Source organism: Lampetra fluviatilis, chromosome 28 (assembly GCF_964198595.1).
Source record: "Lampetra fluviatilis chromosome 28, kcLamFluv1.1, whole genome shotgun sequence".
Lineage (NCBI taxonomy): Eukaryota > Metazoa > Chordata > Hyperoartia > Petromyzontiformes > Petromyzontidae > Lampetra > Lampetra fluviatilis.
Window position 1 is genome coordinate 5,704,255 of NC_136302.1, and position 13,580 is coordinate 5,717,834.

At 43.2% G+C, this 13,580-nt stretch overlaps 1 protein-coding gene across 3 annotated transcripts in view; it reads right to left on the minus strand.

Annotated features, from left to right (window-relative positions):
- The window catches only part of VEPH1 (ventricular zone expressed PH domain containing 1), a 192,773-nt gene that overhangs the window by 83,400 nt on the left and 95,793 nt on the right, over nucleotides 1-13,580 (minus strand). For all 3 annotated transcript variants that reach the window (XM_078869577.1, XM_078869576.1, XM_078869578.1), the window contains exon 5: nucleotides 966-1,129. In XM_078869577.1, coding sequence (XP_078725703.1) covers nucleotides 966-1,129 — 164 coding nt within the window. The remainder of the gene's footprint in view (nucleotides 1-965; nucleotides 1,130-13,580) is intronic.

Below are 13,580 nucleotides of genomic sequence, written 5' to 3' on the forward strand. Positions count from 1 at the left end.
TGCTCCCACAACCTCACGTCGTTTAGACAGAGTGCCGTTGCCAATTACATCTGGTAAGTCGACGGCATTTAACAAGCCGGGATGCAGATGAGACTCAGGAGGTCAAAACCAGTCCAGAGTTTGCTTACTCATTACACCAATGCTGTTTGACTACTTTGGTCTAAACAACCAACAGGCCGATGACTTAAAATACATTTGTCTGAAATGTGGAGTCACAGAAGGGAGGTCTGTATCTATGCATATATATGACTGCCCGTGATGCTATTCGGACACACATGTAGGATGGACAACAACAGTAAAAATATAAAGTGTTGTTTGCAAAAATGGAAGGAACCAGAAGGAGAGGAAAAGCGAACAGAGCATGGCTTGACGACGACGACGACCCGTGAGATCGGTGCCAGAAGGATGGGGCGCTACTTGAGCACATTGGTACGAGGCAGAGGAAAGTGGAACCAAATGACGAAATGTGCCGTGGACACCGACTGACCTATCTGACCATGATGCTGCTGCTGCTGCACAACAACGCAGAATGATCTTCTTGGTTCTTTCGGTAAAGTCACGTAGAATGGAAATAATAAAATAATAATTAAAAAATAAAACATAATAAAATAATTCTCACCACGTTTCGGCCACGCAAGCAGCCGTCCTCTCGACAGACCTGTTCTCCACCTGAGGACGGCTGCTTGCGTTGTGGCCGAAACGTCGTGAGAATTATTTTATTATGTTTTATTTTTTTATTTTTTATTTTTTTATTTCCATTCTACGTGACTTTACCGAAAGAACCAAGAAGATGAATCCCTGCAGTCACGAAAGCTTTAAATCGAAATGCAGAATGAGTTTTACACATCCGATTCGCCGGGACAGCCATGCCCAGCGCGCTCGCCTGTGCGGCCTTGCGGCAACGAAAAGGGTTCCGCTTTGTTCACGCGGAGGGGGGGAGGACGAGGTGAGGAGGGTCCCTTTACCTCCGGCCGCCGTCGAACGACAAGCAAGAGCAGACGGTGCAGGTGCTGCGTGTCCGAGGGGGTGAGGCGGCCCAGCAGCGCCAGCAGCGCCGGGATCCGCACGTCCAGAGGGGAGGGGCGCACCTCGTACACCTGGGGCAGCACGCGCAGCAGCGCCAGGTTGCCTGCAGGGAACGGCGAACAGGGGGACGCAACGAACAGGTGAGCGGGCGATTGAACGTGGAGGCGTCGACTCAGAATTTTAAAGGGGTGAAAAAGCCTCTCTCTTCCTGTGCCCATTTCCTGTTGACGGCACTAAGCGAGCGATGGAAATTCCTACGTTCTTATCGTCGGGGCGATTTCACTCAGAGGGCAGCAAATGATGACTTCCCCACAAAGTTGTACTTGTTTTATCGACCCCAGACGAATGATGGGCTGCATCAGCCTGCAACCAGGATTGTTTTGATTTGCGAGCCACTCGCTGCCCTGCTGAGCCATCTGGTCATAAACAAATCCAGATATATCACAATAATAATGATCTAAGGAGAGGAGTGGTGGTGCAGTGGTTAGCGCACACCTTGAAAGACTTCTGGTACCCAGCTTGCTTTCCGTGTGTAATTATTATTTGTATTTACCCAAGGTGATTGATGTGAATTGACAACTGGGCAGGAAAATGCTATAATACTATTCTTCTTTTCAAGATAAATATTTGAGAATTAAACAGCTGATTGTAATGAGGTTAGAGTCAGCTGATATGTTGGTAGGGTTTTTTTTTAAAGAAAACCCCCAGGTTTAGATAAATACATCATTTCCTTTATTTAATCATGAGTGAGAGCTTATTGGAGACACGCTATGACCTTCTCCGTGAGAAACACATAGTTATCCATCAATTATATTATTAAAAGTGTGGGGGGGAGGGTAAATTGACATCGAGAAACCGTATATCCTTTATTTTTTGTTGCAAAACAGCATTCATCCATCCATCATTAGCAGGGAATGGGAAAACTGATACCTACGGACACAATAACCAAAGGCATAAAGACCCCCCCGTGATGTGGTGATCTCAAGTCTTGCTAATTGCAGGTGTATGTCACCCTTTTCCATGAGATATTATTTTCCTGCATGAGCCAATAAGCGTACCTACACTGATAAACTACAGCTGAGGCATTAACAACATGTCACCTGTCACAAACTCAGATCTCAATAACTTGAATAATTAAGAATTCGTTTAGAAAATTAAAAACTAGAACGTTAAATTAGATAAACAACTGCTCCTTAGTGCTGCAAGATATAATGCGTACATTTTAGTGACATCCATAAAGCAGTTTTACAAGAAATTCCTGAGCAATAAACCTTCAGCCTGGGCCACGCGCTGGATAATGTTTGAAACGTGCACGACGTAGGGGGGTAATCTTAAATTTCACGGCGTGTTTTCAATTTAGCCACTTCTGCAGGAGAGAACGGCCGTGCCGAATCAAAACATGCCTTTACGTCACCGGTCACAACATCTTCACGGGTCCCTGAGAGATATTGAAACAATATCACACCAGAAGGACCTACGATTCTCCTACTGCTTATTCTCAGGTTTTTTCGGTAAAGTCACGTTGGTAAAAAATGTAAATTAAAATTAATAAAAGTTGCTCTTACTTGAAACAGCTATCGTGCTGTGATGTTCCACCTGAAGACGGAAGCTTGTGTTGCCTCCGAAACGTCGTGATTTTTATTTTATTTTTATTTTACTTTTATTAATTTTAATTTTTTACCTACGTGACTTTACCGAAAAAAAAAATAAGAATATGAATCCTTGCAGTCACGAAAGCTTCAAATCTAGAATCTCATACTCCTTCTTATTTCATATTTCATCTGAAAAGCAACTGGCGAAAATGTCCAGCTGTACGTTGAGTCGGGGAAATCCATTCCATGGCATCGGGAGTCACTTAAACGCGCAGCGTCCGTATCGCCTGCGTCAGCGTGATGGGCAAGCGGTCGGTTACGCGATGAGCAGATTTGCACTTCACCGCACTCACAATGCGGCCACTCTTTCATGATAAACCCTTCTGTGAAGGAATTAGCCGCACCTGCCCTGCTTTGTTCATACACGTTTGAGCGTGAGCCAATTGCCCTCACCGCAGGCCTGAAAGCCAGCTCACTCCCTGCGTCAGATCTTTCGATTAGCCGCTTGTTGCAGAACATCGCAGGCCATCGAGATTTTGAGCGTGTCAAGGAAAATTAACCCGTAAAAACTAAGTTTTTCACTATAAATCCTTTATATGCGTGGCATCGGGGCGGCTAGAGTCCTCTCGTCCTCTGGCTTGAGATGGCTGCCACCTATGGGTCAGATGATTGTCTGGCAGCATTAAACAATTGGTAATTAAATATTTGAAAAAATTTCCCTAAACAGTGTAAAATTTTGGAAATTTTTTTTCACGAAAATGCATTGTCACGCACAACGAGTCTGTGTGCAAAATGTCAGCTCAATTGGATCACGGGAAGTGGGTTAAAAAACGACCGAAAGATTTGCAAGGTCCTAAGCAAGCAAGTGAACTTAATATAAAGGATTTAAAAGAAGGTTGCGAGGCTTTAGCTGGCTCGGCAGTGCAGATTTGACGTCCCGATGCATCGGTAGTTGTCGGTTGGTTGGCCAGGATCTTGTTGTAGTCCCAGAGTACGGTGGCATTTACACTCACGTTCGATAGTTGGGCCTTCACTCTGCTGGGCATACTTAACAAGAAGCCATCTTTATCATGTCATAATAGTGAGATAAACAACAATCGTAATTCTAGATTTGAAGCTTTCGTGACTGCAAGGATTCATATTCTCAGGTTTTTTCGGTAAAGTCACGTAGGTAAAAATGTTTAATTAATAAAAGTTAAATAAAAATAAAATAAAAATCACGACGTTTCGGAGGCAACACAAGCTTCCGTCTTCAGGTGGAACCGTCACAGCACGATAGCTGTATAAAGTGAGAGTTATTTTACTTTTATTAATTTTAATTTTTACCTACGTGACTTTACCGAAAAAACCTAAGAATAACAATTATAATAATCAGCCCTTTGTCAGTCCACTGCTTAACGAAGCGTCAGTCCAGACATCACTCGCCACTCGATGATGGCTTCACCATGCTGCATTGGCCATGGGGGTTGTCCTTGACCATACTTCACCACACCGGCAATTGGGGGTTGATGAAAGGGGGACCCAGAACAGGCTCCGATATCTCTCGCGGATTATGTCACCACTCGCCGTGGCCGGCAATCAAACGCAGGCCCGTGGGTTTCACGGTGCAGTCTGCTAACACGCCGCAGTGTGCAAACCACCACGCCACCACTTCCTTCCAAAGCAGCCATATGTAGCATTAAATGAAAAGCAGCATAGCTTAGACTTCTTGTGTCATGTATACAAACATCATGGATCGTCTAGTTCCCACAGCAAGAGTAACGCACGTGCAGGAATAATCGATACAAAGATCCTCTTTGAAGGCCTACTTACACAACGGTAGTAAGTGCTGTCAGCAAGAACCTATTACAACTGCTTTAGCACACAGTGAGATTGCTGGCCCAGCGTGGTATCTGATATTGCATTTACTGCATCAAAGAACCTGGAACAAAAGCATAAGTAGCTCACTTGTAAAGGTGAACCAGCATTAAGGTTTATCATAGCGCAGGCACAACTTTTGCTCATTTCTAGAGGTATGCTCGGCTACAAATGGTACTTTTCTTTCTCAGATTAAAGTGCAATGCATTTTCCACTTACGTGCATTACCTACATTTAGCCAGAAATTCAGGCGAAACTAAACTTAATTCGAGATTTGAAGTTTTCGGTAAAGTCACGTAGGTACAAAATTAAAAAAAATTAAATCACGACGTTTTGGGCGCAACACAAGCGGTCCTTCTTCCTGAAAAAGGACGCTTGTGAAACTAAACTTCTTATTTTCCAGGTAAGGCCCACTGCGCCAAATCGCTCTTTTTCAGAAGCGACCACAAATAATAGCTCAACAAAGTGGCTTGTCACGTGGAAATTTATAGCAGCCAAATACTCTAAACGCACGTTTCTAAATGTGGAGGGAAAAACCGAAGGACCCGGAAAAAAATCCATGCGACCACGGGGAGAGATTCGCGCAAACTCCAAATATACAGGCATCAGGGTCAGGATCGAACCCACGATGTCCTCCATACCCGGCGAGGTCGTTAACAGCTTGCCACCGCAGCATTAACCCAGGCATGATGAGGTCGTTGAAGTGGGGAGTGCACAGGGCTCTGATACTGGTAGGATAGCACGTGTCTTCTCGCAGCAAGAGGTATCGAGGTTCAATTCCTGACTCGGGCACTTATCTGTGTGGCGTTTGTACAATCTCCCTCTGTTCTACATGAGTTACCCTCCGTGTTCTCTGGTTTCCTCACAGAGCTAAAAAAAAACGTACAGTGTAATTCGTGTAGGCCAACCCTTCCCAATGCATGACCCTCGTGGAAAAGATTCATTGGACTCAGTGTGACTTTTCTGAGTAAACCAGTGGTTTTCTTTTGTAAAGCTATATGTTGAGTTCCACAGGAATGGAATAACAGTATGGCATACAGAACACGATACATTGATGGCAACATTTTACACAATCATTCAGTTTTTTTTTTCCCAGGAAGTGATGGAGCAGTGGTTACCTCACTGGGCTATGAACTCAAATCTGACGGTTAATATTATTTGTCCATTTACATACGTGTCACTTGTGTAATGTTCAAACACAGCAGTGGTCGGTGTGTTCACATAAAATAGCCCATGTTACCACCGTTCCTGACATTTGCGTTGTTCTAAAAATTCCCTAACCATAGAATTGACAATATTTATTTTAACTCTCCCCATAACATGGGGTGCTTATTAGATGCATATCGCAACTGGAGGTCATCACATTAAGGATGTGTTCTTTAAAAATAAAAAATAAATTGTTTTAATAATTCTTATGCATTCATGTCTGTTGGTAAACGAGCACATCAATCAATAGTGTTGCCAAAATAAGCGTTCTATTGCTTTAATCTTTGTGTTGATTTAAATGCATCCATTTATTTACTTACTTATTTTCCGCCAATACATTTCTTCCAAGTATTGGATACAAATTTTAAATCTTTCTGAGATTCTTGAAAAGCATGCCTCGCAAAGCCACTCCGCTTTTATCTTTTAAACAAGCATGCGGCTTGCTGTTATTGTAAGAGTTATTTTCAGGGCTTCACGTGGAATAACAAACATTGTTTTCAGTAGAATCTTTTTAACGATGATTAATAACTGGTCGACGAGATAAAATATCAGCGCTACGATGCAGCGTGTGACGCACTTAAAAAGTTGCCAGCCAGCTAAGAGTGGTAAACTAAATGCAGTTGTGCCATAATTTCGCACGGATGTATTTTAGTTGTTTGGTAATAAATTAGGAGGGCTATGAAAATAAAACTTTTCTGCGCGCATAACAGCAAGCGGCATGAAATTGTCAAAATGCTGAGTTGTGGTGCTTCCCGAGTTGGCAAAAAAAAAATTGGTGATTCGTAAATTAGTGTCGGTAATGCCATTCACGCACACACAGCTTTCATCTCACCAGCTTTTAGAAAGATAGTAACACTTTGCAAAGAATAAGCGGCACTGATCATGTGGTTCACGTGCAGCCCATACAGCCGTGTAAACCAAGACCGTAATTATAATATATAATTAAAGTGTCCCCCCCAATATATTGCTATGAAATAGATTTCTGTGAATATGATTGTGGTTATGGTTGTACTTTATTAATCCCTAATCTCTGCCATTACATACAATGAAACAAGAAAAGGTTAAAAAGAAAAAACAGAGCAATGTAATACAATACACTATTAGACATTATTGTAAAAAAATAAGTAAAAGGTCCATCCTGTGTGTTAGTGAATTTTTAAATATTTTAGGCAGGAAATGGCAGGAAATTCTTTTCAAATTTAGATTTTTTTTTCTTGGAGGGGACCCCCAGACCCCCTGGAAGATTTGGTCCCCCCCAATGTTGACTCCATGGCTACGGCTTTGGTGTAAACTAACCGTTTCCAATTGTTTATAAATGACACAACAAGCATTAGACACAAAGTGGAACACAAATATTACCCATGTTCATTCTAATACAATTGGCGTTTTCCCACTAGTGTTTTTTTTTGCTGTTTAAATTGACGATAACAACAGTGTAATATCAGCGTAGCATTCTCGCAAATGGTCAAATATTGAATGTGTTTGTATTTACCTACGTCGCAATGAAAACTGAATGGGGTATTTGTAATCGTGACTTACATTTTCTAGCGTTTAAATAAAAAACTATGAACTAAAAAACTATTTTTACTTTACCATGTAAGGCCCACTGAGCTATATCGCTCTTTTTCAGAAGCGACCTGGCCACAAATGATAGCTCAACTAAGTGGCTTATCATGTGGAAATGTATAGCAGCAAAATACTCTAAACGCGTGATGCTTTTAAATGTGGAGGGGAAAACCAGAGGACCCGGAGAAAAATCCACGCGACCTTGGGGGAGAACATACAAACTCCAAAATATACAACAGGCATCAGGGTCGGGATCGAACCCACGTTCTCCTGCATACTGGACGTGGCAAATCACATTCGCCACCGCGGCACCGAAATGGAACACGGTTTGTGTGGACCTGGTATTGGATGCCCCCCTTCAATAGCACGCACTGACCAGCATGGTGAAGTATATTAAAACAACCCACAAGAAGGCAAGGCCTTCATCCAGCAGTAACTTAACAAAGGGCTGAATTATATTTGTTACTCCTGTACTATTTTATTGAAAGGTAAATGATGTAATACGTCTAGGAGTACGTCCACCGCAGTGATGGAGCATTGAAATCAGAGACCATGAGAGATAGTGATGGGCTTGGGGAGGTCTTAATTCAACAGTAGATAGAGCATGTCCAATGATTATGATGATTAATGAGTGAAGCTGTGTCAAACATCTAAACATTTCATGAACGTATCTTACTTAGATCTCATTATACGCGTCGAATAGAACATTTTCATTGCAAATTAAAGGAGGAGGGCATTGTCTCCGTTACTACTGTTTGTTTTCATTGCCTATGCGACAAAGCACACACCGGACATGGGCAGCTCGGGAAATCAGTTAAGAGTTAGGTGTGGCCCATTGGGTGTGTTGCAGTCATTCGTCTGTTTTCCTTTTCATCTTTGAGCACAGCAGAGGCCATCTGGAAATAATAATTAAAAACAAAAGGGTCTAAGGGGGAAAAAATCCCACTTCTAAAAATGCCACCGTAAGGCGCCCAGCTATGCCGAGGCAGGAAAGGCCCTCCTGTAAAAAAACATTGCATGCTTTACGCGTGCGCAACATCACCATTTCGAATTGCTGTTGGGTTTTTTTTTGTACGTGATAAGGCATTTATACGAGTGGATTTGCCTGTGCCGTTGCAGAGATTCATTCGCGAGGGCGATCGACCGTTTAAATAGCGAAATATACTGCAGAAAGGGCATAATCCAGGCTTAATGTCACTTGATATTAATATTCTTAGGTTTTTTCGGTAAAAGTCACGTAGGTAAAAACATTAAAAAGTAAAATAAAATAAAAAAAAATAAAAAAAAATCACGACGTTTCGGAGGCAACACAAGCTTCCGTCTTCAGGTGGTACCGTCTTTACCGAACAAACCTAAGAATATGAATCATTGCAGTCACGAAAGCTTCAAATCTAGACTCGATATTAATTAGGATGGGGTGTTATCTGCGGAGTGCAAGGTACACCTATCCATAATTATAATAATCTTATATTATTGTACCTTATACTAATCCTATGAATAGGTTTATGCCATGAGGACAAAATAAGTTGATGAATGTGGCATGACATTATTATTCCCGAAACGGCATTCCAGGCTGTATTACATAATTGGATACAACTTGAAGTTCTCATCAATATCAACAACCAAATCATCAAACGTCACAATTTTTGGATGCAATGCATTCATTTAGCATCAACAAGTCCACAAATATATCGAACAAAGGCAAAGATCCCTGGTGTAGCTCTTGACAGACTGTTGGTGCAAGTGCTATGACAGTCAACACGACACACGAGGGGTTGGGTGACCAACACCACACCCGGCCGCCTTTGTCTGCCCAGTGCAGATATTTGTATACGTCGCATCAGGCACTCATTTGTGGCTGAGTCTGCGTAGGCGAGACCCAGGACTGGTTCAAATATTTGCCGCGTATTGGTCGTGACCGGGTCCGTAGCGCGCAATCACTGCATTACCGCTCGCCGTATACGTATAATGCACACAACAGTGCATGTTTTTAGCCTCTTGTCAATCCTGTGCTGCAAGATGGCCTCCTCCAGGCCGTGAGAGTTGTGGCACGTGTTGCACGGTGCTTCGCCACGCTGTTCAGTCTCTGCACACAGCGTTGGTGTACGGTGTTTTTTTCTGCAATATTTTGCTGTCTTTTCTTGGATTTTCTGTTTGCACTTAGTCACATAGTCACTTTAAGATGCTTTCTTGTTCATGTTTTTGTTTGTTGCGGTTGCACCCGATTCAAGAGCCGAATGGCTCACATGGCTTTACCTAATAAATGAACTTGAACTTGGGTTGGTGAAGGTGAGGAGAATAAACGGACGTGGACTCCTCCTTCGACCGATCTGCACTGACCGGGCGTGGTGACACGTGATCAAAGTGTCGCCCCCCCCAAAATGGACCGACATTATTTGGCGATGCCTTCGTCGAACAGGGAATTAACATGGGGCTGTGCATAATGAGTCACTATTATTTCGATTTAAAGCTTTCGTGACTGCAGGGATACATCTTCTTGGTTCTTTCGGTAAAGTCACGTAGAAGGGAGATAATAAAATAATAAAAATAACACATAATAAAATACAATTCTCACGACGTTTCGGCCACAACGCAAGCAGCCGTCCTCAGGTGAAGAACACGTCTGTCGGAAAGACAGCGTCTGAATGAACACCACCAGGCTTGGCAGCGTATATTTAAGCTGGGTTAGGGGAGGAAGGGCGCCTTGACAAAGGAATTTGCATATCAACAGAGGAATTTAGCATATTTATGGGAAATGCAGATATAGGATTAGTCACTACTTGTGGAATGCGTAGGAGGTGGGGGGGTCTCACTATATTTATTATGATTATGGGGCCGTCCATAAATGACGTCACGCACCTAGGGGGGGGGGGTCAGACATTTGTGACGATGTGTGACGAGGGTGGGGGGGGTTTGAGAAATGTGACGTCACATCAAAATGCGCAACTTTAAATAAATATAGACTACACGTTCCTTACTTAATTAAATAAACTTTTTAATAAATGTTTTCTCCTTCAACATCAGAGTGCAGCGCCACATTAAATACGCACTACAATTACAATAGTTTAAATCGATTTGAAGCATGTTTTATTTTGGGGGGGGGGGCAGAGCTTTGTGACGTCATATTTGAGGGGGGGGGTCTGACTTTTTGTGACGCCGTATGACGAGGGGGGGGGGGTCAAAAATCGTCCAAAATCGCGTGACGTCCTTTATGGACGGCCCCTATGTACTCTAGCTGTGGAGGACAAGAAGCATTGGTTCTAGGACCTGGCTGCTCTGCCCTAAAAGGGCAACTGAGACGCAAACTGAAAATGGGAAAGAACAGCGGGCGGTGATGTCCCTGGGCGCCATTTTGTTTGCATGCCGATAGCGTGAAGCATAACCGCTGGGCCACTCTTGGTTCCAAACAATTCAATCGTACATGTTGTCTGTGAATATTAGGAGGACCTTTTGACCGTGTTTTTTTCTTTTTTTTACTATGTATCAATTTCCAGTGGTGATAGCAGTTGGATGTTGAACTGTGTGAAATCAGCGGGGCTCCCTGCAGCTTGCGGTTGAAATACTAATATCTGATCCGTTCCATCTCCTTAGAATCCGAATGTTTACTTATACTGGAGGAATCCGATGAGCTATGAATATATTTTTAACGGATGTCCAGTAGGGGCGGAATGGAACGTAACACCAACAACAAACAATACAAAAACACGACAGGGGAGCAGAGTATAAGAACATGTTAACAAATCACTTTTGAATATATATACAATTAAACCTGAACTATTTATTTATCTTGCCAGGTAAATCCCACTGAGCTATTAACTCATTATTCAGAAGCAACCTGGCTGCAAATGATAACTCAACAAAGTGGCTTATCACGTGGAAATTTAAAGCAGCCAAATAAACTGACCTTTAAACCACGTAACCTGAAACTGTGGCCTCATGTTCCCAAAGCATAAGAAATATTCTCTTTAGGCTGTACACGATTCGTAATCCAACGGAGCAGTGTACCGTTTATGCCATACTCTTTGGTTCTTTCGGTAATATCACGTAGGTATAAAAAATAAAATAAAGTAAATCACGACGTTTCAGGCGCCTACATGACTTTACCGAAAGAACCAAAGAGTATGGATTCCTGCAGTCACGAAAGCTTCAAATCAAGATCGTTTATAGCATGTAACTTGCAATTCATGTCAATGACAGTGGACTGCTATGGCATGGTCATGTCAGAAGAATGGCACCACACAGGAATCTAGAAAAAAATTGTGGGTCGACGCTCGTGAAAAGGTAACTGGACGACTGAGAAAAATTATGGACTGATGGAGTGGAAAAGGCACTCGAAGGGAAACGAAAGACATGGAAACAACAGCAAAAGGTGGGATATAGTTAAAAAGTGGAGCACTATTGCTTCTGAAACGTCGTGATTTAAATTACATTCTATTTTATGTTATACCTACGTGACTTTGCCGAGAGAACCAAAGAGCATTGCCGTAAGTTTGTGGACCCAGCAGGTTCTGTACATTGGCAGGACAGGAGAAGATGACGATAATTACTTGCAATTTGAGGTCTGTAATTTCAAATCCCGGTTGTCTGGGTCAACTCAGCTATTCATCCCTCTGTGGTTAATGGAATAAGTACCGCAGCGCTGAAGCTGAACAGCAGTTGTATTATCGAGTGAATGAACCCAGCTTATGAATGTGGAATTTCAACTCTGGCCCAGGGCCATAAATGGCGATTCACACCATTCTGCACTTGGGACAGTAAAACTAAAACAAATATCCCCCATATAGCCTGAACATGCGTTTGGGGCAAGTGCTGTTAGCGAGCACCTACGAAGGTCAGATTGGCACAAGAAGACGGTGGGTGGCCAGCACCACGCCCGACCACCACCTTTGCCTCCTCCGTGGTGATGTTTACACAATGCACCAGGTACTCTTTTTATGGCTGAGTCGACCTAGGGGTGGCCCAGGATGAGTTCAGATAATGTTTCACCGGTGTTGATTGTGAGCGGCAATCGAACTCGGGACGCCGAGTTCGATTTGCGTGCTAACCGCTGCACCACCGCTCCACTAACCGGCAGTAATAAGACCAGTGTTGACATAGAAGTGTGACTGTTGGACAATTTTAAAACCAGGGAGGAGCCAGATGATGCACACCACAGATATGAGGATGGCAAGATTGGGTCTTAGGGATCATAATTCAAGCTGGAACGGGACCAGGAATTGAGAGATGAGGAAGAAGGCAAAGGCGGTGGTACCCATGTCAGAGAAACTGAACGTCAACTCAGATGGTCAGGAAATGTCAGTAAGGCTATGAACAGATGAAAATTATGAGCATGAAAGCACCAGGCCAGCGACCAAGGGACATACCTAAAAACAGGTAGTTGAAAGTGGAGCCCCAGAATATGGAGGCCTGTGGGGTGGATGTGGATGAGATGGCCTAGGACAGTGACGAGCAAACGATGCGAATTCAACCCCGATGAAGCCTGGAGACCAGAATGGAGTTCAAAAGAACTCGCACACAAACACCTCGTGAAAGACCCAACGCAGAAGACCCCTGGGTTTGATCGTCCACGAAGCTTCTCACGGTCCACCCTAAACCGCATCCACTGCACAAACCATGACAGCAGATGCGGATAGCTGATGCACAAATGGAAACTTACAAACTCTGCAGTGTGCGACTGTAGGTCATCCAGAACAGACCGTACAACGTATAACGACGCAATGCCTGATCCACAAATACAAAGGAGACATCATCACAGCGATACACTCCACTGCTCCTGACGCAGTTAGCTGTGGCTTGACCACCTGCATGTGAAATTGTAGTTGCTGCTCTGCATTTACATCAGCCATACGACAAAAGAAGAATAAGTGATGAGTAGAGAAAAAGTAGCAGGAAGGCAGGCCCCACATGATTTGGGGAAATGCCAAGAAGAAGATGATCGCCAATTGATTCAGAATGTCATCCCGGGCATAGCCAAGGGACAATCTGCAGTCCGAGATGGTAAAATGTTGTGTTTGTCTGAGGCTTGTTTCTGGACAAAATGAAAGTTGTTCGTACGTGCACTTTTGCAAAGGGTGACCTCAAGGGACCCAGATTGAAGTTACAGAATGTGGAGCAGTGGCTCCTACGAAGCTAACAGAAGCCAGATTTCAGCAACATTCTGAGGACAAAACAATCACGTGACAAACCTCCAGAGGCATCTTTAATTTTTTACGACGTCCAATACAGAAGGATGTGTTCTGATTGTTCTTTAGCCGTCAATAGAATTTGAATGATTAGTTTCATATCTAACAAAAAATTAAGCGGCACGCGCGGGTAAAATAACAGCACCAAAAA